Source organism: Salvelinus alpinus, chromosome 7, assembly GCF_045679555.1.
Source record: "Salvelinus alpinus chromosome 7, SLU_Salpinus.1, whole genome shotgun sequence".
NCBI classification, from domain to species: domain Eukaryota; kingdom Metazoa; phylum Chordata; class Actinopteri; order Salmoniformes; family Salmonidae; genus Salvelinus; species Salvelinus alpinus.
Window position 1 is genome coordinate 57,021,516 of NC_092092.1, and position 27,384 is coordinate 57,048,899.

Here is a 27,384-nt window from a genome sequence, read left to right on the forward strand (position 1 = left end):
TGCGTGACTTCTTCTCGCTGAGGCCGAAAGCCTTCCCCTCCAGATTCTCCTTCTGAATCCTCACCATGTTCTCCTCCACGGAGTCCTTCACTATGAACTTAGTGATGACAACGTCTCTCTTCTGGCCGAGGCGGTGACAGCGGTCCATACCCTGGTCCTCTGTTGCTGGGTTCCAGGCTGGGTCCATGAGGAAGACGCATGAGGCGGTGTGAGGTTTAGCCCCACACCTCCGGCTTTGATTGAAAGAAACATGAATAATGGGCTGCCGGGTGCATTGCTCTGAAACTCCTGGATGACCTGCACCCACCTCCTCTGGCTCAGTGCCGTCCAGGCGCACAAACCTGAACACCTCTTCCCAGAGAGGGACTCCAGTAGAGTGATGAAGTATAGATAACCAGATTCTTTCTGCTGTTCTCTTCACTGTGCGGTCTGATCAGGCTAGACATTAGAGTCTCCACTTTGGCGGTTGCTCTCTTCTTCCTGAGGAAACTCCACCAGCTCACTGGCCTTGATCTGGCCTCTGCACAGAGGTCACCACGCCTTTTCGCTTGTGCTGTACAGTTTATGACCATTGCAATAAATAATACAAAGTCCACCTTTTTAACATGTAGCATTTCACTATCCCTCGATTGATGAGAACCCTTCACTGGTCTTGGTGGCTCTACTACCATTGCTTCTTCCCTGCCACTCGTTCCTTCCAATTTTTCACCGCCTCCAGATAGGAGACAGGCTGGACACTCCTTACCCTTGCCACCTCATTCTCCCTCACCCTAACAGGGCACTCCAAGAAATAAGGTGCATGTTCACCTCCACCTCAGCCCTGATACGAAAATCCATGCAGGAAACATTCCACTCCATATCTTTTTGAGTCTTAACACACGCTTCTTCTGCTCCGCAGACACACAAAACAACTAAATAAGACCACTTCTTGTAACTCTCCCCGACTCCACACTTTCTTCCAACGCATTCCAGATTTTCCTGGAGACGTTAAACAGATTTCCCACGTAGCATTCATTCAAAACCCTGACTCTGATCAAAAAACTAGTCTAGTGGCTTCTTATTTTCCAACATAGCTTTACTTCTCGTTTCCCTTTTTCTTCGCCACTGTAACCCACTCATTCCCATTTTCTGTACTATTAGCTTCACTCGACTCACTAGTTTCAAACAAAACCTGTTTCCGCCATCTTCCGTCCGTCTGCTCTCTTCCCAGGTCCGATTGGCTCACGGTCTTAAGTGAAAACAAATCTTCCAATTAGCTGATTCACTTTCTACACCCACTTCTGTTGACACGCCCACTTCCAGGCACTCAACTGACCAGAATAGTAAACACAGTCAGCAAAGTAATTGGTCGACCATAGGCAGGTTTGAGCAGTCTGTTACACAAGGCAACCAAAAAGAAGGCACTGGCTGTCATTGGCGACCGCTTCCACCCTCAGTTCGAGACGCTTCCCTCTGGCCAGCGCTTCAGAATGCCCATGGCCAAGAAGAATGTGTTCAAACATTCATTTGTTCCTTGTGCTGTTGGCCTGTGAAATGCAACCTAAATTGTATCAGTATATGTACTTATCTATCCAGTGCAGTTGGGACAGCGGTCGGTTGTGAGTGAATGTATCAATGTTTTTGGTGTATGCAAAATGATGGACTGACTGGTTTAAATGTGTATGCGTATGTGACCCTTTTAATGGAAGGTGATTCTAAAGAAACAATTCCATCCTTGATGGACAATAAAGTTTTATTATTTTCTATGCAGTTACCCATGACTCGTCAGCAGGGCGTGGCTTGAAGGGGAAGTTGTCTTTTTTGCCTGGTAAGATTGTTTGTTGCTATTTGTAGCTAGCTGACAGTAGATTACATTAATAAAATAACGGTGTTTATATTTTGGATTCATTGTAACATTTAAAGTAATCTGTAGTTTACTTGCTACACTTGCGTTATTTTGTCAGAATGACGATGGTGCAGCTTGTAATCACAGCCTAAGCTAGCTAGCTAACTGGTGATAGCTAACGTTAGCGAACAACAAATGTCAGGACACGCTTTCCAGCTGGCATGAGAGGAATATTGACTTTGTTCTTGATATTTTCGACAACAAGGGTAATATTCTCACATATGAACAATTTATAACATTGAAAGAGTTTCCAATACCTTTCAGAAAGTATATTTCTGTGATCAAAGCCGTTCCCAGTGGTCTAACTACACTAATGAAAACTCATCTTAGTTATGGGAATGATCACAACGTTTTTCCAGAACTCAGATTGAAAGGCGTGGACTTACTTGAGAGAACTTGTTGTAATAAATTTATAAGAGAAATTCTTCATTCACAAAACCAACTTACACCGAGAGGAAGTTATTCTGGAACATGCTTATTCCTGACATTGTCTTGAAAAATGCATGGTTAAGGCCTTACAAATACAGTATACCAAACAAAGTTAAGGAAGTACACTTCAACATTTTACATAAGATATATCCATGTAATTCTGATATCCAAATTTGTGGCTATTGATGATATCTGCGTTTTCTGTGAAAAAGAAGGTGAGAATCTGTCTCACTTGTTCTTTGAATGTAAATTTGTGTCAGAATTTTGGGAAAACCTTACAAAATACTTATTTACCATTATGAACACTGCCTATGTTTTTGACATGAAAGATATAATATGTTACTATTGCAATGATAACAAGACCACTGAAATGATTGTTAATTTTGTAAATTATTTTTGCCAAATACTTCATACACAAACAAAAATTCCAAAATTCTATACCAAATTATATATTTTTTTTATTTGAATTTAACTATTTTATTAAAACATTAACCCTAGTGAATAACAACAAGAATAACATTTTCCTGAATCATTATAATAAGATTTTTTCAGAGTGAATACAATTGCACTGAATTTGTTTAATTTTTTGTATTATTTTATTGATCCTTTTTGTATGTTTGAGTATTTTCTTGTTAATACCTGTGTTTTGTTTTGTTAGACATGTTTGATGTAGCAATGTAAGTTTTTTGTATTATGAATTTAAAAAAAATGTCAGGACAGGTTGCGAACATGAAAAATGCAGGTTCTAATGGCTGAGCCAGTAGCGTTTATGGAATTTGATTTGAGTCCCTGTTCAATAAGTTATTGTCTCGCTTATACTGTTATTGCAGAGGCAAACCTGTGATTATTTATTGCCTTATTTTATTTAGCCAAATTGCCTGTACATCTGTAATTTTGCCAGCGCAGAATAAGGTCTCTGAATTCCTCTCGCCTGTCCATGACCAAATTAACCCCTCCCTTTTTGAAAAAAAGGTAGGTTGCACCCCAGCAAAATCGTGAATCGATAATTAAGCATTGACGCAAAACAACGCAGCACACTTGACCGGTAGAATTGTTCCTCATTGAAATCGCTAAGAGCCAATTTATGCTTGATCTGGAGGTACGCAGAGGCTAAATTTAGCTCTGTATCGCATCGCCGTGCGCTTCTCAAATGTTTTAGCAGTGCAGCGACGCATTGTAACAATGCCAAATTGAGCACTGCATCTCAGTGCAAGAGGCATCACTGCAGTCCCTGGTTCGAATCCAGGTTGCATCACATCCGGCTGATTGGGAGTCCCATAGGGTGGCGCACAATTGGCACAGCACCGTCAGGGTTTGGCCAGGGTAGGCCGTCATTGTAAATAAGAATTGTTCTTAACTGACATGCCTAGTTAAATAAAGGTTAACAAAAAAATATATATAATTAAATTGGTTGACAGTAGATGAAGGCGGGAGGTCCTGTATAAACACAAACTCACTTTCTTGACAACATCTTTCACAACAGCTCTGCGCTGCTCCGCAAAGTGCAAGAAGTATGAATGCCCTGACTTCTGCATAGGTCATATCACCGTAAATGCTGCACGGCCAATGCAGACATTCGGATTGACCATGCAGCGCCATTTAGTGTCCCACAGCCTCCAAACAGACATAACATATTGTTTTGGAGAGACTATTGCGTGCTGTAATGATCATTGCCTATGCTTTTTTTAACCAATAGGTTTTGAAACCATGGACCAAAAGATCCCATATGATGACTACCAACTCCCAGTTGTCTTTTTGCCTTCCTACGAGAGTCCCCCAGCATGGATAGCCCCGCAGGAGGTATGAGCCTGACATGACATCCATACCCTGTCATAACACTGGCAACATTCAGTCTAGGGCGCCGCCACCACAGATCTTCAACGATGTTCCCTCTGTGTCTGTCTGTGTAGCGTATCCACCATCCTGACTACAACAATGAGCTGACCCAGTTCCTGCCACGCACCATCGTGTTGAAGAAACCTCCAGGGGCACAGTTAGGCTTCAACATCCGTGGGGGCAAGGCCTCTCAGCTGGGCATCTTCATCTCCAAGGTGTGTGTGAGAGAGAGGATGTAGCTGTGTGTGTGTGAGAGGATGAGGCTGGTGCTACTGCCCAATCGGGGCTGATCTACCTAGCCTACACTTCTAAGGATCCGAAATGTTGGCATCTCTGTTGGCATCTCTGTTTTCTCCTATCTCCTTCATCTCTCTCTGTGTGTATGATAGGTGGTCCCAGATTCGGACGCCCACAGAGCAGAGCTCCAGGAGGGAGATCAGGTGCTGTCTGTCAATGAGGTGGACTTCCAGGACATAGAGCACTCGAGGGTCAGTGATGTACTGTAGAATGTACACACCAGTGGAGGCTGGTGGGAAGGACTATGGCTGGAATGGAATCAATGTAATGGTACCAAACACATGGAAACAATGTGTTTGACTCTGTTCCATTGATACCATTCCAGCCATTACAATGAGCTCATCCCTCTAATAGCTTCTCCCACCAGCCTCCTCTGGTACACACCACACTATACCTCTTGATAAATCTCATTACTTAATTTTGTACCGCAGCACTAACTTATGTTTATAAAAATGTTCACACTTCGGGCATACATTTGTCACTCATAGAAAACGTTTCTTCTCCTCTCAGGCTGTTGAGATTCTGAAGACTGCCAGAGAGATTCTGATGAGGGTGCGCTTCTTTCCCTACAGTAAGTGTTGCCATCACCTGCTCCGCCATCTAATATTTTAGAAGGTGCCTAAATTGTATCTGACGCCATTATTGCCTCAGTTTCTCCTCTCCAACCTGTGAAGTTTTAATAACGGTTGTTATATAACTTCCTGTTTCCCATAGACTACCAGAGACAGAAGGAAAGGACTGTGCATTAGGTGGCAGAAGAGTTCCCCGGGAGAGAGTGTGTGAGTGTCCGTCTTGTAGGAGTCCTTGTAGGAGTCCTTGGTGGTCCTTGGTGGATAGACCTGCACTTCACTAGTGTCCTCCTCCCACAGACTACATCCCCCGTCCTCCGTTTCAACCTAAGGATGAACGACCGCATGACTAACTGGATCCATTCACATTTACACCCCAGGACCACATAAAGACATTGCATTCCCCCTCTGCATACTAAACGATGCACACTGCTTCAGATGCAGAAAGGATGTTGTTATATCAGGTGTTCACTCACTTACATACTGAGTCATGTACTGAAGACACTACATAGAGTAATGTATACTATTTACATACCATAATGCTCCAGGTCCCCTGCATATAAAAGAAGCACTAAGCATCAACACCAGAGAAAACAAACTACGTCAACTGCAGTGCATGTCAAAGGGACACATTCTTAAGGGAAGTTATCACTGAATATGCCATCGAGGGATTGAGTGATGACAGCCCTTTTATTAACCAACCTGCTTTCACTCACCTCTGACCCGGAGCGTTGTGAATACTAGGTTTTAAACTGGTTACCCAAATTGTGTGTGTGTGTAGTGTATATATATATATATATATATTACTCAGCAAAAAAAGAAACGTCCTCTCACTGTCACCTGTGTTAATTTTCAGTAAACTTAACGTGTAAATATTTGTATGAACATAACAAGATACATAAACTGAACAAGTTCCACAGACATGTGACTAACAGAAATGGAATGTGTCCCTGAACAAAGGGGGTGGGTCAAAATGAAAAGTAACAGTCAGTATCTGGTGTGGCCACCAGCTGCATTAAGTACTGCAGTACATCTCCTCCGCATGGACGGCACCAGATTTGCCAGTTCTTGCTGAGATCTTACCCCACTCTTTCACCAAGGCACCTGCAAGTTCCCGGACATTTCTGGGGGGAATGACCCTAGCCCTCACCCTCTGATCCAACAGGACCCAGATGTGCTCAATGGGATTGAGATCTGGGCTCTTCGCTGGCCATGGCAGAACACTGACATTCCTGAGCAGTATGGCTGGTGGCATTGTCATGCTGGAGGGTCATGTCAGGATGAGCAGTGCAGGAAGGGTACCACATGAGGGAGGAGGATGTCTTCCCTGTAACGCACAGTGTTGATATTGCCTGCAATGACAACAAGCTCAGTCCGATGATGCTGTGACACACCGCCCCAGACCATGACGGACCCTCCACCTCCAAATCGATCCCGCTCCAGAGTACAGGCCTCGGTGTAACGCTCATTCCTTCGACGATAAACACGAATCCGACCATCACCCCTGGTGAGACAAAACCGCGACTCGTCAGTGAAGAGCACTTTTTGCCAGTCCTGTCTGGTCCTGCGACGGTGGGTTTGTGCCCATAGGAGACGTTGTTGCCGGTGATGTCTTGTGAGGACCTGCCTTACAACAGGCCTACAAGTCCCCAGTCCAGCCTCTCAGCCTATTGCGGACAGTCTGAACACTGATGGAGGGATTCTGCGTTCCTGGTGTAACTCGAGCAGTTGTTGTTGCCATCCTGTACCTGTCCCGCTGGTGTGATGTTCGGATGTACCGATCCAGTGCAGGTGTTGTTACACGTGGTCTGTCACTGCGAGGACGATCAGCTGTCCGTCCTGTCTCCCTGTCTTAGGCATCTCACAGTACGGACATTGCAATTTATTGCCCTGGCCACATCTGCAGTCCTCATGCCTCCTTGCAGCATGCCTAAGGCACGTTCATGCAGATGAGCAGGGACCCTGGGCATCTTTCTTTTGGTGTTTATCAGAGTCAGTAGAAAGGCCTCTTTAGTGTCCTAAGTTTTCTAAGTCCTAAGTGTCCTAATAATTGAGACCTTAATTGCCTACCGTCTGTAAGCTGTTAGTGTCTTAACGACCGTTCCACAGGTGCATGGTCATTAATTGTTCATGGTTCATTGAACAAGCGTGGAAAATAGTATTTAAACCCTTTACAATGAAGATCTGTGAAGTTATTTGGATTTTTACGATTATCTTTGAAAGACAGGGTCCTGAAAAAGGGACGTTTCTTTTTTTGCTGAGTTTATAGACAATAGACAATAGACAATACTTCGAAAAGTATTCAGACCCCTTGACTTTTTCCACATTTTACGTTAGCCTTATTCTAAAATTACATTGTTTAAAAAAAATTGTTGCATGTTGCATTTATAATTTTGTTCAGTATATATACATTTATACACAGTTTAATGATATTCAATTTTTTTTTATAATGGACCGAGGACCTGATAATGCCTTGATACTGTGTAAAAGATTAAGTACATTTAATATGAAATGTTTAGATTATCTAAGATAACATTTTTCCAGACTTACTATTACACAAAAAAAACTATGTAGAACTATTATTAACTAACTTAAATTATATTTGACATAACGTGTCGACTATTAAGGTGCCAACATCCTTCATTCAACTATGGCAACACCATAATCTCAAATAAATGAATACTTGCCTTGTATGAAGCTCAATACATTAAACAAAATCACATTGTTTCCTGTGCCGTAGTTTATGGTCCATCACTTATAAAATGTCAGCACGGAATGAGTTCCATTTCTGTTTTAACATGTCAAAATAGATTAGATAGTGTAAATAAATCACTCGTCCATTAATGACCCTAAAGATGGAGTCAGGATAGTAGAACCTGTTTTCACTGTGTAATGTCAACTCTATCTTCTGTCCTGTGACCCACTTCACAGATCATGCTCTCGTAAAACACTAAATAAAACACGTCTAAACTCTCAAGCCTTGCTATAACTTTATTTGATCTTCTGTGACACATTTGGTTTCCTCTTTCAATGAAAGAATCATTACATAGTTACAGAAGCTTAATCTGGGCTAAATCAGGTTATGTAGGTTAAATCAGGTTGGGGAGGCAGGTAGCCTAGTGGTTAGAGCGTTGGGCCAGTAACCGGAAGGTTGCTAGATCGAATCCCCGAGCTGACAAGGTAAAAAAAGAAAAGTTATGTAGGCTAAATCAGGTCATGTAGGTGAAATCAGGTAATGTAGGCTAAATCAGGTCATGTAGGTTAAATCAGGTCATGTAGGTCATGTAGGTTAAATCAGGTCATACTCCACATGCAACTACAATATGTTCCCTGAAACACAAACACCCTCCCTTCCTGTGAAAAACAGGTCTCCCTGTATTGCTCCAGTGACACCACAGTAGATTAACTTGTTGCTCCACTTTGAGTTTCTGTTGGGGGGGTTGACTGACTGTCACAGCAAAATACTGTAATTACACACACATACACGTGAACCTTATCTGAGGTTTATAAAAAAAACATTTGTCTTCAAAGTCACGTTCAAGAGCTGTATGCAAGGCTAACTTCAGGATCCTTGCTTGCTCTGTCATGACATTACTTATCAGTAACTTTATGAAAATAAATACACTTTAAAAGGGGTAAGATCTATGATGGTGATTCTTCAGGTAATAACACAAAAAAAATCATACAATTCACTGTGTATATTTGTTAAAATACTATGTGTGATATTTTGCTAAAAATATTTCCATTTAATTAAGTCACCATTGGTTCCTATATTCAGTGCCTACAGTAAGACCAAAGCATACATACCAAGCATATATACCAAGGGTATATAACCAGCAATGGAATGAATTCCACTGTCTCCCTCCCAGATTGCACAAACTTTCAATAAATACCAATATGGGAACCTACAGAATGACAAGGCACTTTCTGTCTATCCATACTCATGGTTTCCAGTCATAAAGACAATAGTGAAATACAATGTAGCTCAAGAAACAAGTATTCCATCAAATAAAAAAATAAAAAAACATCATACACAAATACATCTTGTCACTTTAATTTATACTCAGGAAATCAAAACAGCCAATCCTGGCTTTTCTTTAACTTGGTTCTGAATTATTCCAAACCTCATATCAAATTGTATAAAAAACTATGAAGCATTGCTGGTAATATAAAATACCTGATGCTGCCGTTTCTAAAAGTAGCTGTACGTAACAATCAACAACCAAGTCCTTCTAGCACCTCTGCCAGTGCATTGTCTGGAGTTGGCACAGTTCGTTGGCAAAAACTGGCTGTATTATCAGTTCAGGCGGAGGGGAAGAACCAGAATTTCCACTCGTTGGTATGTTGTTCAGCTCCATAAGGCCAAACAGATGTAAACAGTTTATTCTCTCGTCCTCCATAGAGGCATAAATAGTGGTTTATAAGGCAAAAACTGGATAAGTACAAAATAAATTGGGGGTGGATCTTAAAACTTTAAAGATTGGGATCATGTGCCATGGAGAGGTTGAGGACTTGAGTCTTTAGGTCTGCCTGAGCTTGTCCATCCATCCTCTCTTGTCTAGGCTTCATCCCCTCTGACAGATGTGCTCAGCTGCTGTCCTCTGCTTTGTTACTCTCCTGAACGTCCAGCTGGGAGCTCTCGTCTACGTTCTCCAGAGAGTCTGCCCGCTGGATGGTCAGCTCAGCTGGGTCCATCATGGGCAGGGTGCTTTGCTCTGGGTATAACCAGGGCTTCTGATCTGGAGAGTTCTGCTCTTTCCACTCTGGGTAACTCTGGCCCGCCTTGTGCACACACTTCAGTACCTACAGGGAGAGAGGAGTGCGTCAGAACGAGAGCTGAGTCTCAGCCTAGTTTTTCCCCTTCACTTCATTTTTTTTTACAGTTCTGCCCTGAGTCATATGCATGTACAGTCCTTCAGAAAATATTCACACCTCCCAAACCCTTGACTTTTTCCACTTGTGTTACAGCCTGAATTTAAAATGGATTCAATTGAGATTTTGTGTCACTAGCCTACAGACAAAATACCCCATAATGTAAAAGTGGAATTATGTTTTTAGAAATGTTTACAAATTAATTCAAAGTGAAAAGCTGAAATGTCTTGAGTCAATAAGTATTCAATTGTTATGGAGGATGGATCAACAGCATTGTAGTTACTCCACAATACTAATGTAATTGACAGAGTGAAAAGAAGGAAACCTGTACAGAATACAAATACTCCAAAACATGCATCCTGTTTGCAATAAGCCACTAAAGTAAAACTGCTAAAAAATGTGGCAAAGAAATGTACTTCATGTCCTGAATACAAAGCGTTATGGGTGGGGCAAATCCAACAACATATCAACTGAGTACCACTCTTAAAAAATGTCAAATCAATTTTCAAATTAGACTGTAACACATCAAAATGTGTGGAAAAAGCCAAGGGGTGTGAATACTTTCTGAAGGCACTGTACATAATGTAATGATATTACAATGAGCGTAAGTGGGGTGCAATTTAAGATGAGCAGCTAGCTGTTAATCATTAATCATCAGGTTTCCATTCAAACACAGCTATGAGCCACACACAGTCTTGGTTTCGCACACAAAGACGCACCTTGCCCTGAATAGTTTCACGCTGCTATGAAACCAGAAGAACAAGTTTTACAGGGCTGCTGAGAGTCATTTTCTCTTCCTGAGAGACTTAAATGTCAAAAAAACAAACAGAGCTGGACTGGGCCTTCCAGTGGGTTTTTTATGGTTACCATGGTAATTTAAGAGACTCGAAACCCACACTCAATATTCTTAGATGGCAAACTTTTACTACCTAGTTCAGGACAAGAGTTACCACCGTAACACACACAAACACACAGAGGTATTGGCTGATTGTTGCTTTGGAACCAAATTAAAAACCAGTTATAACTCTGTCGTCAAACAGAATTTAGCTAAAGAATTTAGCTGAAGGAAGATTAGTAACAATGTTGGCTGATATTATTCATACCCTGGGAGCCAGAACCTGAGACGCTTTGTTCACCACCCACTTTGGAAGAGAACCTGAAATACAGAATAAACCAAATAATCAATATTCTTAGCACCTCTTGGTACCTGTAGTGTAACATACCCTGTATCAAATATCTTTCAATAAAGAAAAGACAACTGAAGCATAGGATCTGAAGAAGGTCAGTGGACTGTGGGTCTCACCTTTGGGGTCAGCCTGTGAGAGGTAGGTAAAAGAGCAGCTATTGGGTCCTGTGGCCTTCACCAGGTAGCCAGTCAGGAGGGAGATGGCTCTCACAAGGTCCTTTTTGGCAGGATATTTCTGTGACGGAAGAAATAAGAACCAAATCAGCAGAGATTTTGGGCGTATGTAGACCGATGTAACATTCAGTACCTATTAGTAACAATGTTACATTGCAATAAAAACATAATTTCTTCACCCACATTAGAACCACCTCATCTTGTTAAATATACACAAGGTGGTTCTGTTATATGACTCATCTACAGTGTCTTTCAAAATAATTCAGACCCTTTGGATTTCTTCACATTTTATTGTGTTACAAAGTAGGATTACAATGAATTTAATTATCTTTTTTTCTGGCAACAATCTACACAAGATACTCTGTAATGTCAAAGTGGAAGAACAATTTATATATTTTTGTTAAGATTCATAAAAATGTAATAAATAATATATAGTCTTTGCATAAGTTTTCAGCTCCTGAGTCCATACATGTTTGCAATAATTACAACTGTGAGTCTTCTTGGGTAAGTCTAAGAGCTTTGCACACCTGGATTGTGCAATATTTGCCCATTAATGTTTTCAAAATTCTTCATGCTCTGTCAAGATGTTGGGGATCATTGCTAGACAGCAATTTTGATGTCTTGCCATAGTATTTCAAGCAGATGTAACCCTATCAGTCCCGAGACCCCAGCGAAATTCAGCTTTTCATTTTTTCTGACTTTCATTTATCTGCATGTCCAGCCCTTATATTTAGCTTCACATTGAAGTGTTTTACCATTTTCTTTTCAGGACAAACACAAAACTATTTGACATTAACAGTTGCATTCAAAAAAAGCAAAAATTGGATAAAAAATTATTTATGTGAATGTTGTAAGTACAGAAATTGTTTGCTCAGTGGGAAATTAATATCCAACTAGTCAGTGACAACTGTGTTGAGTGACAGCAACTATGTGAGCTTATTACAGTATTATAGACACTATGTCCTGGGATTTCCTATGATCTTCTATGTAGAAGAATCCCTTAGCTTCTAACGACTTGTGTAGCTTGTGAGGGTCATAGAGCAAAACATGCGTGTTCGTGAGTCTCAGCTTTTCAGAAATACTGTAGCTTTAATACTTTGTAGCTCAAACCATTCTGACTCTACAGACATTTTTGTAAAAAAGACCCATTGCTAGACAGCAATATACAGGTTGCCTGTGCTTAGCCCCTTCGAGATCCGCCCTTGTCTCACATAGACTAATGGTTGGTACCACCATTTTTAAAAGGGGTTAGAAGTCCTAAATCACACTGGTGGGACTCATTGGGTTAAGTCAAAACTGTAGCTTGGCCACTCAGGAATATTCACTGTCTTCTTTGTAAGCAACTCCAGTGTAGATTTGGCCTTGTGTTTTAGGTTATTGTCCTGCTGAATGGTGAATTCATCTCCCAGTGTCCTGTGGAAAGCAGACTGAGCCAGGTTGCCTGTGCTTAGCCCGATCCCATTTCTTTTTATTCTGATAGCCCCCCAGTATTTGCCAATGTCATGCATACCCATACCATGATGCAGCCACCACCAAGCTTGAAAATAAGGAGGCAGTTACTCAGTGATGTGTTGGATTTGCCCCAAACATAAAGCTTTGCATTTAGGCCAAAAAGTGTATTTCTTTGCCATGTTTTTTTTCATCAGTATTACTTAAGTGCCTTGTTGCATACAATATGCATGTTTTGGAATATTTAGTATATTTGTGTTCTTTTCACTCTGTCATTTAGTTCATTATTGTGGAGTCACTACAATGCTCTTGATCCATCCTCAGTTTTCTCCCATCACAGCCATTGAACTCTGTAGCTGTTTTAAAATCCCCAATGGCCTCATTGTAACATCCCTGAGCAGTTTCCGTCCTGTGCTGCAGCTCAGTTCAGAAGGACGACTGTATCTTTGTTGTGTCTGGGTGGTTTAATACATCATCCACAGCATAATTATTAACATGACCATGCTTTAAGACATATTCAACGTCTGATTTGTTATTGTTACCCATCTACCAATCACTGCCCTTCTTAATGATGCTTTCAAAAAGCTCCCTGGTCTTTGTACTTGAATCTGTGCTCGAAATTCAATACTTGACTGAGGGACCTTACAGATGTTGTATGTATGGGGGCAGAGGAATGCTTTGTTTATGTGATTTGTTAAGCCAAATTTGACTCCTGAACTAATTGAGGCTTGCCTAAACAAAGAGGCTGAACACTTATGCAATGACTATATTCTATAGGATTACTGCAACTCGCTGTTGGCTGGGCTCCCTGCCTGTGCCATTAAACCCCTACAACTCATCCAGAACGCCGCAGCCCGTCTGGTGTTCAACTTTCCCAAGTTCTCTCACGTCACCCCGCTCCTCCGCTCTCTCCACTGGCTTCCAGTTGAAGCTCGCATCCGCTACAAGACCATGGTGCTTGCCTACGGAGCTGTGAGGGGAACGGCACCTCCGTACCTTCAGGCTCTGATCAGGCCCTACACCCAAACAAGGGCACTGCGTTCATCCACCTCTGGCCTGCTCGCCTCCCTACCTCTGAGGAAGTACAGTTCCCGCTCAGCCCAGTCAAAACTGTTCGCTGCTCTGGCACCCCAATGGTGGAACAAACTCCCTCACGACGCCAGGTCAGCGGAGTCAATCACCACCTTCCGGAGACACCTGAAACCCCACCTCTTTAAGGAATACCTAGGATAGGATAAAGTAATCCTTCTAACCCCCCCCCCCTTAAAAGAGTTAGATGCACTATTGTAAAGTGGTTGTTCCACTGGATATCATAAGGTGAATGCACCAATTTGTAAGTCGCTCTGGATAAGAGCGTCTGCTAAATGACTTAAATGTAAATGTTAAATGTAGTCTTTTTTTTTCAAATGTTTCTTCAACTTTGACATTAAAGTATTTTATGTATATTGTCGACAACAACAAAAAAGACAATTAAATCCATTTGAATCCCACTTTGTAACACAATAAAATGTGAAGAAATCCAAGGGGTCTGAATACTTTTTCAAGGGCCTGTATGAGGACAATAACTGCCATTGAACTATAGGAATTGTAGAGCGGAGACAGACTGCTGTATGTACTGGATGGTTGCTAAGAGCCAGAGAGTCTACAGACCGAGGAGGTGAAGGTGCATAGCATACACGTACCAGGTGTTTGACTGAGTAGTTAACGATCACATACTCGTCGTCCGTCACCTGCCAGGAACGCAGCGTCACCACATCTCTGTTCATCAGTGGCTTCGGACATAGCCCTGAAAACCAAAAGGGACAACAACAAATGAAAAACTACTTGAGGAGAGCTTTCCTACAAACCCCCCCCCCCCCCCCCGTCATGGTAACCAAAGATTCCGAAGACCTACAATGGCAGCAACTGCACTCTCGTGTTGACTACAAATACACTCCAAAACCAGCTCCCTCATGCCTTATCTGAACTCTTGAGGGCAGAATAAAAAGTACACTACAACTGCTGATGGAACCAATGCAATATAGTGTAATGGAAGTCAGTGAGAGAGGAGGCAATGGAAACAGAGACGCAGTGGAGGGGCACCATGGAGAAATGGGTTCCTCAAAGCAATGGGACAGTGGAAGGAATGTAAATAAAATAATTTACACCAGATTTACTGCACATTTTCACCTGTGGTCATCTTTGAACCACAAACGTTTAGTAAATTTGACCCGTCAGGTTTTTGCACTGTAAAGAAAGAGACAATAACAGAGGAATGTGGAATAGCACTTTTAACTCAAGCAAATAAGAGGCACGCACATGAGTAGTAGCCCACATCAGCGTTAGGGGAGAGACGGGCAATGTCAAAGCTCTCCAACATGGTGGGGTCCCACTTTTTGCGATACAGGCCATCATGAAGGACGTCGTACATGGTGGCGGCTGACACATCTTTTATGGTCATTCTGCACTGAAATCCAAACAGCAAAAGAGAGCATTGAAGTAAATTGATTATTGAAGTAATACAATAAATTAATTCCATCTCAAGATCAGGTCTTATCTGTTGAGTACTCACTACATATAAATATGACACGTGATAAACCAATGGTTATGGAAAACTGGAAACCCCTAGGTGTTCTTGTAACAATGCTGCCACACAAAAACAAAAGGGTTGTGGTGGAAATGTGTAACAGAAAACCTGTGTTACGCTGTCTCCAAGGGACATTGAAATGTCAAAAGACTACTTAGCGCAGGGCTCTTCAACCCTGTTTCTGGAGAGCTACCCTCCTGAAAGGTTTTCGCTCCAACCCCAGCTGTAACTAACCGTATTCAGCTCATCAACCGGCTAATTATTAGAATCAGGTGCGCTAGATTAGGGTTGGATCAAAAACCTACAAGATGGCAGCTCTCCAGGAACAGGGGTGGAGCGCCCCGATAGAGATACATTGGAAAAAGTTAGGCAAAGGACAGGAATGGGTAAAAGTTAGTCCTTTAATGCAATGTCTATTGCTCTATTCAGACTATGGGATTCATAATAGAAAACAGGATATTGTTAATATAGTTGACTATATATAGTTGACTATATATAGTTGACTGGAATGAATTGCAAAAATCACTGAAGTTGGAGACTTATATCTCCCCCACTAACTTTAAGCGTCAGCTGTCAGAGCAGCTTACCGATCGCTGCAGCTGTACACAGCCCATCTGTAAATTGCCCATCCAACCAACTACCTACCTCATCCCCATATTTGTTTTCCTACTCTTTTGAACACCAGTATTTCTACTTGCACATCCTCATCTGCACATATATCACTCCAGTGTAAATTGTAATAAATTGTAATTACTTCGCCACTATTGGCCTATTTATTGCCTTACCTCCTTACTTCATTTGCACAAACTGTATACAGATTTTTCTATTGTGTTATTGACTGTACTTTGTTTATCCCATGTGTAACTCTGTGTTGCTGTTTTTGTCGCACTGCTTTGCTTTATCTTGGCCAGGTCGCAGTTGTAAATGAGAACTTGTTCTCAACTGGCCTACCTGGTTAAATAAAGGTGAAAATATATATAGAACATATTTTGGTCAAACAACTCAACTGATCCATGACCATATACTGTTTAGTGTTAGTGCTAAAACATTAGGCTAAACTACTGTGTATCAAATCGACAGATAAGTCAAGCCAAAGTGTCCTCACCTTTATCTTGTGAACTTTAGGGATGTTTTTGTTTCCTTGAGGGGATGATGCTACAGGGGCCACCTCGACCCAGACCTCCATTCCGTTCTTGTCATATTTACTGTACCAGTTGTCCGTTGACAAGGCTTGTCTTCTGAAGTCTGTGAAGACTGCCTCGTCTGGTATAATTCCCGAAAGAATTCGAGACATAATAACGTTCTGAATGAACGGGGAAAATGGTAGCTACTTAACAAGTGCGAAAGGCAATGCTAGTAAAGTCACTGAATTAATGTTGTGTATCCAGTCCGATCCTCCTGCCTCCAAAATGCAGTTCTATTATGACAGTGAGATCAATCCAGATATACTCACTAATTATCATATCAAGTTAGACTGGATTTTTGTGTTGGATTCCTGACCCACCCAGCGTCCAGCCGAAAATAATGCAGAACAACTCCTCACGTCACTGCTTCCGGAATGCACACAGGTAATCTACTGGAATCTTTTATTGTCTACACAGTGCACACATAGGTTTGGAATGAGAACAACTACTCCTAGCTTGTGTTAGCTCAACTTGGCTGACATTGGGAATGATGGTATCCCTAGATTTAAATATAAATAGGCCATAGTTTAGGCTAAATAGACCTATATATTTCAATTATATTTAAATCAGACTCATGCTAATTCAATTGAGTTTTATTTAGCTATTTGTACACTGTCAAATTTTTGCCTCGATATATTATTATTCATGATGTGTAACGTGCGCAATGTGACAAATCTTAATTAATTATTGTTGGGTATTAGAATAAGCCACCTCAATAGTTGTAGCCATAGGTGATATCTCGGAATAATTATAACGTTCAGGTAAATTCGAAAACAGAGAACGTTGATCAGTCATAAATAGTTTATGCTTGGCCAATAAGTCACTCTCAAAGTCTAAATACTGTATATTGTAAATGCACAATATCTTATGCAAAAATAAAATGTCCTCCTGGCACAGAAACGGTCACATTGTTGGTTACAATTATCACTAATGCATTGTGGATTACATGACAGGGCACATACATCTATTGATCAGCACTGTGGTGACAAAAGGCAACATTCCATTCATTAGGGCCAATAACCTTTGACCTGTAATACTATATTACATGAATATCAATCAATCAATCAATTTTATTTTATATAGCCCTTCGTACATCAGCTAATATCTCGAAGTGCTGTACAGACACCCAGCCTAAAACCCCAAACAGCTAGTAATGCAGGTGTAGAAGCACGGTGGCTAGGAAAAACTCCCTAGAAAGGCCAAAACCTAGGAAGAAACCTAGAGAGGAACCAGGCTATGAGGGGTGGCCAGTCCTCTTCTGGCTGTGCCGGGTGGAGATTATAACAGAACTATGCCAAGATGTTCAAAAATGTTCATAAGTGACAAGCATGGTCAAATAATAATCATGAATAATTTTCAGTTGGCTTTTCATAGCCGATCATCAAGAGTTGAAAAACAACAGGTCTGGGACAGGTGGCGGTTCCATAACCGCAGGCAGAACAGCTGAAACTGGAATAGCAGCAAGGCCAGGCGGACTGGGGACAGCAAGGAGTCACCACGGGCGGCAGTCCCGACGCATGGTCCTAGGGCCCAGGTCCTCCGAGAGAAAGAAAGAGAGAAGGAGAAAATTAGAGAGAGCCAAGATTTTCAAAATTTCCATAAATGACAAGCATGGTCAAATAATAATCAGGAATAAATCTCAGTTGGCTTTTCATAGCCGATCATTAAGAGTTGAAAACAGCAGGTCTGGGACAGGTAGGGGTTCCATAACCGCAGGCAGAACAGTTGAAACTGGAATAGCAGCAAGGCCAGGCGGACTGGGGACAGCAAGGAGTCACCACGGCCGGTAGTCCCGACGTATGGTCCTAGGGCTCAGGTCCTCCGAGAGAAAGAAAGAGAGAAGGAGAAAATTAGAGAGAGCCAAGATTTTCAAAATGTTCATAAATGACAAGCATGGTCAAATAATAATCAGGAATAAATCTCAGTTGGCTTTTCATAGCCGATCATTAAGAGTTGAAAACAGCAGGTCTGGGACAGGTAGGGGTTCCGTAACCACAGGCAGAACAGTTGAAACTGGAATAGCAGCAAGGCCAGGCGGACTGGGGACAGCAAGGTGTCATCATGCCCGGTAGTCCTGACGTATGGTCCTAGGGCTCAGGTTCTCAGAGAGAACGAGAGAATTAGAGAGAGCATACTTAAATTCACACAGGACACTGGATAAGACAGGAGAAGTACTCCAGGTAACCAACTGACCCTAGCCCCCCGACACAAACTACTGCAGCATAAATACTGGAGGCTGAGACAGGAGCGGTCAGGAGACACTGTGGCCCCATCCGAAGAAACCCCCGGACAGGGCCAAATAGGAAGGATATAACCCCACCCACTTTGCCAAAGCACAGCCCCCGCACCACTAGAGGGAAATCCTCAACCACCAACTAATAAAAATGAAAGAGGTAAAATAAGATATTTTAAAGACCCCACTGATAAATAACAAATCTGACATTCTTCATTTTGTAGGAACGAAGTTAAATGAACATTTCTAAAGTAATGTGTATGTAAAGGTAGGCTTATCCTATTAATAATATTCAAAAAATAATTTGCGAGAAGCTTGAAACAATTTTGGTGAAATACCTTTACTTCGTGTGATACACTTGTGTTCTTTAACTATACTTTTTATTTATTTTTTAACAGCAGAGTAATACTAACAGTACATTATTATTCACAGAAACATTGCTAAAAACTAGTAGACATATTTCAACTGGACAGACACTTCAGAAAAGCACAGAGCTGAGTATTCAGTCAGCGACAGGTAATAGAATTAGCTATAAAGCTAAAGGTTGTTCGATGTAATTAAATACGTATCTACATTTGTTTAAACATTTTAAAATGTTTACATTTCCAAACACTCTACAGCTATTGGTGTGTGGTGGTGGGGTTGGTACATTTTTGACTGTGGTTATTTGGTTTGTGTGTATGCCACCGTGTGTACGTGGTAAAGGACAGGGGTGAAGTGAAGCCTTTTCTGTACCTAAACCAATCCACTGACTATACACACTGCAGGGAGTCATCAGTGTGACCGTGGTGACTTAAGACAAAACAACCAGGCCTGGCTTTTGCGTTGAAATTCAGCATCCAAGCAGAGACACGAAAATAAAACACTAACTTCCACGTGCGTGCCAGCAACTGTCATTTTTGTCAAGCATACAATGCGATTTTACAGTTGCTTGTGTTAAATAAAAAACAGGCAATAGCGATAAAAATGATCTTCACTGCACTTGTTTTTTACAGCAAGGGTGTTAGTTGATCCTCAGATACAGCTAACGCTTCCTATCTAAACTGCTCTACAAAACAACTACTGAAGCCAGAGGCCCGGCAGCAGGCCTCTCGATCTTTACAATATTGGGACTCGATTCAGTGCACACCATTGGTGAACAAACAAGCAAGAAATCTGTGTTCTTAACCGTCTATAAATCCTGCATGATGAGCACGCTGTTCCTGCAAGTGTGATGAAAACAAGACAATATATATATCAATTGGAGGGTGAGCAGGAGACATTGCATGGGCCAAGTGACATGTTTCCATTTAGTGTGTAAAAGGGTTGACACCCTCTCACTCCATAACCCCACACATGGACTTTAAACACCTTTTCTCCTCAGACACAAGATGTTTGTATGTGTGTAGATGACTGAGGAAAGTTCCTCTGACAGAGCGGCTATAGTTTTAAAGTGTACATCAGTAGATTTAAGTTAGTATTTTCCAGTACAATGAATTTGGGATTATGTCCCTTTTCTAAAAATGTATACTCGTTTCCTATCGGATTGGCTACACGTACTTTCTGAAGCATCCCCTTGGACAACCTGCCAAATTAACAAACCAGCCGCCATTTAAATCTTCAGTCGACGAACTACAGTAATCCTAAATGAAGTTATTTGGCTGTTCTTGCCCTTAAAAATATCCCTTATTCATTAGGCTTAAATTAATAGATTTGAGCCAACAATGATTCAAAATAATATTTTTGCAACGAAATATTTAAACAATCATGGTAATCAGTAACAGACACTTTGTTGATCACGTATATAGAATACTGTAGCTGACCCACTCCAGACTCTCCATTGGAAATAAAAGCAAAGAACCAAAAAGGGACTGAGACCTTTCATAGTCACTTAAATAATCTCAAACAATATCACTTTACAACAATGACAAGTGTGATAGCACTGATGCTCCAAAAAGTGCAATAACCCAGGAGCAGTTAGTTATGTCAGTCTGCAATCCTAGATAATGCCATGCAGTTGGATGACAATCTGATCATATTCAGCATTTAACCTATTCTGTTTTTGACAGTTTTACCTTTAATATTATCTTTAGATGATCTGTTTAAATACAGAGTAATAGCACATCCACACAGTTACTCTGAAAAATCACTGAGTCGAAAGAGGTTCTGCAGCCGATTGCAGTGAGCCATGGGTGGGGAGAGTGGCCACTGAGACACAAGCTGTTGGTGGGGAGGAGGCAGGTCAGGTGGGGGTTTAGGTGTTTACTAGCAGGAGCAGCTGCTCTCCGTCACAGCCATCTCCGGCGGCTTCTCCAGTTTGATATCGATCACTGAGAGAGGAGGTGCTTAAGGAATATTCTTCATTAGTCATTTCATGCATCAAACATTTGGGGGAGAATTTGAAGAATATTATGCAAGTTTAACTAAATTAAATCCATAAGCAACAGATAACATTACAACAGACACTGACGCATTTCTGGAGTGTTGATTACATGTTGAGTTCAAACACGCTACAAACCATTCTGCCTCGGGGATAACCCCTTTGTGAAAAGATACTGTCCTCTTTGCTCTTCTCTGGTGTGCTGTCCATCCCAGGTAGGGCTGCGGCAACACGGCGAAACAGCTGAGGAATCACAAGGAATCAGTGGAGCAAAACAGCCGTACCACACAGTGCATCAATAATGTAATGTTGGCCACATAAGTGTGGCCAACATATTTATAAGAGATCATTTCACGTAATTTAAAAAAAATCTACAGTATATTTGTACATGGGGCTACATGCATCTGACAAAATGGATCCTGATATTTATTACACATTCATCTTGGAAGATGTCCCAATAACACGTTAAGAGTCGTTAACTTGCGTCAAAAATGGTCATGTGATTATTTAGATTCTATGCCCATTCAATAAGCCTGTTGATGGCTCCATGCCAAACAGTGAGAAACACAAGCAGACATTTTGTGGAACGAGGCAAAGTAAAGAAAAAAAACACGGCGCCAGACAGCACAATACAATTGATGCCGAAGCGTTCTAAAGCAATGGACGTGAACGTCAACACAACACCTGAGCACTGAGGTGAATCACAACGTAGAGAGGACAAGGAGGACAGGCCATGAGGATTCAAGTGAAAAGAGAAGGGAAAACTAGAAGTTGTGAAAGTAGGCTAGGAGGGCAGATAGGGCTGGACTATCCTGAGTGAACAGAAGCTCTACCTGTTTGACATTGTAGCCAGTCTTTGCGCTGGTTTCAATGAACATGACATTCAGTTCCTTAGCTCTCTGCTCGCCCTCTTCCGTGGTGATCTGTCTGCTCAGGCCACAGCCGAGAGGTGGAGAGATGGAGGGATAGACAGACATGAAAGAGGACAGGCCGAGAGGGAAAGGGGGAGATGGAGAGAAAACGGAGAGCTCAGAGTTTCTGGTTAGAAAGAGAGAGGGTTAGTTTGGTCATGCCTCAGAGACAAACGGATAGGAGGGAGCAGCTTTGCTGAGAAAAGATGAAACAGCTTGACACGCCATAGAGAGAATCCAAAGTCACTCACAGCACAGTCACTTGGTCCACATTAAACATCTAATCCACGTAGTACATGACAAATTACTCTTCCTAAGGGGGAGCATAATGAGCAGTTCTGGAGGCTGTTTGAACACCTGCTGGTGGTAACTGGACACCCACCTGTTTGACGTTATAGCCAGCCTTGGCACTGGTCTCTATGTACATCACATTGAGTTCACGAGCTTTCCTTTCTGCAGTCTCTACAGACACTTGTCTGCCATGGTCCCAGGGGGAGGGACAGGAGGGGAGGGTGGTGTCAGGGGGTTGGGAGTGGACACCAAATCAAAGTGACATGGGGAGACACCGGGGAGAGGGAACAAAAAAATGTTGATAAAACCAAAATTTGACCTCCCCAAAAAAGTTTAACCAAATAGTAAGCAGGGTGAACATGGAGTAAAGTTCAATAGATCAAAAACAGAAAACACTTGAAAATGAATGTTGTGCCCAATATACTCATTAAAATCTAAATAAGATGGGATGCCAAATACAGTCGAGGGAGGAGGAGAAACCAGGCTTTGAGACAAAGTGTTCACACATACAACGGTTGTCAAATACGTCAATATCCAGTTCAGGGACCACATTGCCGTTTACCACCCCACCAACTACTCTCCACACACACACACACCACCATGTACCTTTTATCAGCCAGGTCTGTTTTGTTTCCCACAAGCATGATAATGACATCACTTCCTCTCTCTGTTCTGACATCATCAATCCACTTTGAGGTTTGCTGGAATGAATTGAGGTCTGAGGGGAAGAACAGTAGCAATTCAGAATGCATACAGAGTGAGCATGATCACTTTAAATATCTTATGAGGTTTGAACTCCGGGTGAAGGGGATATGAACACGTTACATACATTTGCAAATCAGAACAGTCATTGCTCCTCATTGAAAGTACAGTTGATTTCAGCGGAGGAGTGAACACACAGTAGCCAGGTGTTAGTAAGCAAAAGTAAACGGTAAGTTAAGTTTAAGCACATAAAGGAAAAGTAGTCCCCACGCCACTGTTAATACAAGGGAAAACTCCCTAACCTCCATGAAGTTGCATCATTAAAGTTCCTACATGGCGACACTAAATGCATCCAATAATAGCAACACTACTCATACATTAGAAGCTGCTGAGGTTTGCTACTGTGTTATGACAGCATCCTTCCCAATGTAATGTCCCAGTTGACCCTGTCCCCCCCTTACAGTGATGAGAGCACAGCTCTAACTCACTGGTGATGTCATAAACCACCACAGCAATGGTGGAGTCGCGGATGTAGCTGGGAATGAGACTACGGAAACGCTCCTGTCCAGCAGTGTCCCAGAGCTGGAGTCGGACCTGGGGAGTGGGACGGAGGAGAAGGAAACGGGACAGACGGAAAGGGAAAAGAGGAACGACATAAAATAGTTGCAAGAGAACATCAAGGCAGCAGAGGCGAAAATGCTCATGCATCCTGGAATAGGAAAAAGCTTTCCCATGTAGCTAGCAGATGACCTGTTCCCAATGTTGACGCTTTTTAGTTACCTAGTACAGATGGCAAATGTTCCAAATCAATGCTTTTGGAGCAAGAAAAGCATTTCCCCCATTCCTTAGACAAGCCCCTTTAGGGACAACATTTCCACAAGCACAATCACCACTGGATGTACTGAGAAGTCTACCATTCCACTCTATTGGCCTATTTGGAACCATTGCACCAACAATGTCATTTATAATATCTACTGACTTTAGGGTAGCACAGAATTCTCAGACAATGGAAGCCCTGAAGCACCAGGAGGCTATTTCCATTACTACAGTCCAGTGACGTTGCCAAGCTGCGGAAATGCTGTTTGCCCTGTTCTCCCCTTCCGTCCACTGAGGGAAGGGCAGGGAGGTGATACCTACTTGCTATGTCATAAACCACCACAGCAGCGGCTGAGTCTCTGATGTAGCTGGGGATGAGACTGCGGAACCGCTCCTGCCCGGCTGTATCCCACAGCTGGAGCCGAATCTGTGGCCAGCCACACAACAAACCGAGGAGCGGACACAGTTCGAAACCCAGCCATGGGGATGGAGGGGAGGGGTGGACAGAGACAAAAACGTATGATGATGGAACTAAAAACAGAATCATGGCAGGAAAGAAAACATGGGCTAAATGAAAAACTGATAATGAAACTGCAACTCATAGTGCATCTACGTCCATGCTTTAAACAAGCAGTCTAGTCAGGATTAGATTAAAAGGAGACTACCTAAACCCCTTTTTGAGTGGCTTGGAGGGGGATATACAATGACTACATATGGGTACAAACTCAAGGGACTGGGGAAATGGTTTCAAGTGATGCAGATGATATAGAAGCCAAGTAGTACTTACCGTACGATCTTCCAGATACATCGTTTTCGATAAAAAGTCTATGCCAATTGTTGCCTGCAAGACAAAAAACATTCTCCTCAGATATCACTGACAAACTGCATGACTACTACATTCAACAACAAGCCAAAGAAACGTATGGCCTTGTGTCCTTGTTCCCCCCCCCCCGTTTTGTAGCAGATTGTATGCAAGCTATAATCAAGCTATAAATCAGGTTACAAAAAACAGAACATGGCTCTCAAAGGCAGACATTTCCACCAAGCAAAACAACCCAAAGCTCAGAGTGGTGTGGATGCCAACTAATGTTACCCTTTTTCTTGGAGGACCTGAGACCTAGGACCATGCCTCAGGACTACCTGGCCTGATGACTCCTTGCTGTCCCCAGTCCACCTGGTGGTGCTGCTGCTCCAGTTTCAACTGTTCTGCCTGCGGCTATGGAACCCTTACCTGTTCACCGGACGTGCTACCTGTCCTGAGGTGCTGACCTGTTGCACCCTCTAAAACCACTGTGATTATTATTATCTGACTCTGGTGGTCATCTATGAACATCTTGGCCATGTTCTGTTATGATCTCCAACCGGCACAGCCAGAAGAGGACTGGCCACCCCTCATAGCCTGGTTCCTCTCTAGGTTTCGGCCTTGCTAGGGAGCTTTTCCTAGCCACCGTGCTTCTACACCTGCATTGCTTGCTGTTTGGGGTTTTAGGCTGGGTTTCTGTACAACACTTTGTGACATCAGCTGATGTAAGAAGGGCTTTATAAATACATTTGATTGATGTGTTAGTTACATGCAATGAATTACCAGTACTGTACTTGAGATAAGATAATGTACCTGATAGGTGTTGTCAAAGCTGTCATACATAAACCTGGTGATAAGCGATGTCTTTCCCACTGTAAAGACAGAACATTTCGTTTACATTGACATTTTCTAAATTCTGTATTATCCTCTGCAACTGTAATTCGTGAGGAAAAGTAATAAAACGTACCTTCATAATAAACATTTAGCTATTTAAAACACAATACTGACAGTGATCATATATGTGATTATATTGTTTATTTCCATGATAAATCGAAAAACTAGGCGCTGGAGTACTGACCCACGCTGAGCTGGCAAAGGGTGGAGCCACGAATGGAGGCGATAACTAGCTAACGTTAGCTAACTAAAATGGACTGGAAAATCGATACATCGTTTTGGGGCTATGCAAATCTGAATTAATATTTGTTTGAGGAAATAATATAGCATATGTCTGGTTTATTTCTCTGAATGTTGACGTTTGTCACAGGAAATGGCCATGGTTGAATTAACGGCTCAATGAGTTAGCAAACTAGCTAGCTCAACTGGCTCCCCTCTGACAGACGTGGCTTAGCAAACTGACTCCACCCACACAAGGTGAAGTTAGATACCAAGTAAACAGAAAAACATTCACATCAAATGGAAAGAATGTAACCTAAACTCGTGAATGACACCGACAGTTCAGTATCTTAACGTTAGTTAGTCACGGGATATGCATGACCAGATATATTACCAAGCTAACGTTAGCTAGTACCTAAATTAACTAGCTAGCTTTATCCACCAACATCTTTGGCAACATGATCTCAAGCAACCAATTTTTGCTGATGCAATGGGATAACGTTAGCTAGTAAACAAGTTCCATTGGCTAAAATATAGCTAACTAACATAACAAGGCGTCGTTTAGCATAATCGTTCTGTTTCGGCCTGGCTAGCTAACAGCTAGGCTAACGTCAGCTGGCGGTACTCTCACCAAAACAAATACTCACATGCTCTGCTGAAAAGACCCCCACTTACCACTTTGTTCGCCTAAGAATACGAGCTTGAATTTCCGCAGGGGGTTGCCAAACTCTCCACCGCCGGTCGTGGTCGACATCTTTATTAAACGATAAATAACAGCTAGCTAGCTATATTGCCAATTTCCTATGCTGTCTCGACGGGAAAGAGACACAGGGTAGTATCGATAGCCTAGCTTTTGTTGCGTTCTGTGTGTATGCTAGTTCTGTATGTGAAATTGTGACGCGCGAGCCAGCACCCCCTGACGGACAGACTACGAGTACCAAAAAGTGCAGGGTTGCATTCCAAGTACCACACTTAAAAGACACACCCGTTCCCTTCGGCCCTCAAATTAAGTGGACACTTCTGATGACATATCATGACGTCTGACGAGTTGACACTTGCAGGGCAACGGGCGAGGGAAGAATGAATTAATTTCAAATGGATCTCTCTTGCCCGGAAATATGTCACTCGTTCATCCCAACTGTTGTGTGTGCCTTATATGCGCTACAGTCAATTATGACTGCATTTCATATCTTGGCTAAAAGACAGCTCACAAAATGAGTTAATGTAATTTTTGCTATATTAAATACATGCTTAATCATGTGGACAAGTATCCTGCCTCTATTGTATTGTGTTTTGGAGAAAATGGGGGTCATGTTAGCAGTAACTGCATAAAGTTACTGTGAAACCAAGTTAAATACAAGCCATTTTCCTCATTTCCACGCTATGAGCAGTTACTGCCTTTTTGCTTGGTAGAGCAGCATAGTCCCTGTGCCCAAGAACAACAGTGACAGCCTATAGGTAGGAGGTCAAAGACCTGGCCTTGTGGTGCCAGGACAACAACCGCTCCCTCAACGTGATCAAGGCAAAGGAGATGATTGTGGACTACAGGAAAAGGAGGGCCGAGCACGCCAAATTCTCATTGACGTGGCTGTAGTGGAGCAGGTTGAGAGCTTCAAGTTCCTTGGTGTCCACATCACCAACAAACTATCATGGTCTAAACACACTAAGACAGTCGTGAAGAGGGCACGACAAAACCTATTCCCCCTCAAG

General features: G+C 42.2%; 3 protein-coding genes across 7 annotated transcripts; 1 reads left to right on the plus strand and 2 right to left on the minus strand.

The window, feature by feature from the left end:
* The first annotated feature begins 1,750 nt into the window (after positions 1 to 1,750).
* On the plus strand, positions 1,751 to 7,993 carry LOC139581284 (PDZ domain-containing protein 11). Its single transcript, XM_071410874.1, has 6 exons — positions 1,751 to 1,807; positions 4,011 to 4,114; positions 4,225 to 4,365; positions 4,540 to 4,638; positions 4,958 to 5,018; positions 5,162 to 7,993. Exons 2-6 carry the CDS (start codon positions 4,022 to 4,024, stop codon positions 5,194 to 5,196), a joined length of 429 nt encoding a protein of 142 aa, XP_071266975.1. The 5' UTR covers positions 1,751 to 1,807; positions 4,011 to 4,021; the 3' UTR covers positions 5,197 to 7,993.
* A 1,061-nt stretch (positions 7,994 to 9,054) lies between these two features.
* Positions 9,055 to 16,681, minus strand: LOC139581282 (START domain-containing protein 10-like). Its single transcript, XM_071410867.1, has 6 exons — positions 16,369 to 16,681; positions 14,996 to 15,143; positions 14,380 to 14,483; positions 11,192 to 11,309; positions 10,992 to 11,044; positions 9,055 to 9,819 (listed from the first exon to the last, which is right to left on the minus strand). The coding sequence occupies exons 1-6, from the start codon at positions 16,555 to 16,557 to the stop codon at positions 9,604 to 9,606; spliced, it is 828 nt and encodes a 275-aa protein (XP_071266968.1). The 5' UTR covers positions 16,558 to 16,681; the 3' UTR covers positions 9,055 to 9,603.
* Positions 16,682 to 19,001: 2,320 nt separating this feature from the next.
* Positions 19,002 to 26,801, minus strand: LOC139581283 (ras-related protein Rab-6A-like). Of its 5 annotated transcripts, none has more exons than XM_071410872.1 (8): positions 26,350 to 26,801; positions 25,375 to 25,433; positions 24,547 to 24,600; positions 24,081 to 24,186; positions 22,848 to 22,959; positions 22,333 to 22,426; positions 21,216 to 21,282; positions 19,002 to 20,989 (listed from the first exon to the last, which is right to left on the minus strand). In XM_071410872.1, exons 1-8 carry the CDS (start codon positions 26,426 to 26,428, stop codon positions 20,925 to 20,927), a joined length of 636 nt encoding a protein of 211 aa, XP_071266973.1. In that variant the 5' UTR covers positions 26,429 to 26,801; the 3' UTR covers positions 19,002 to 20,924. The 5 variants fall into 5 exon arrangements, with proteins under 5 accessions (XP_071266973.1, XP_071266969.1, XP_071266971.1 ...); XM_071410868.1 differs by lacking the exons at positions 22,333 to 22,426; positions 24,081 to 24,186 and adding exons at positions 21,873 to 21,966; positions 23,432 to 23,537 and having other exon boundaries at positions 26,350 to 26,613; XM_071410870.1 differs by lacking the exon at positions 24,081 to 24,186 and adding an exon at positions 23,432 to 23,537 and having other exon boundaries at positions 26,350 to 26,613.
* Positions 26,802 to 27,384: the final 583 nt, after the last annotated feature.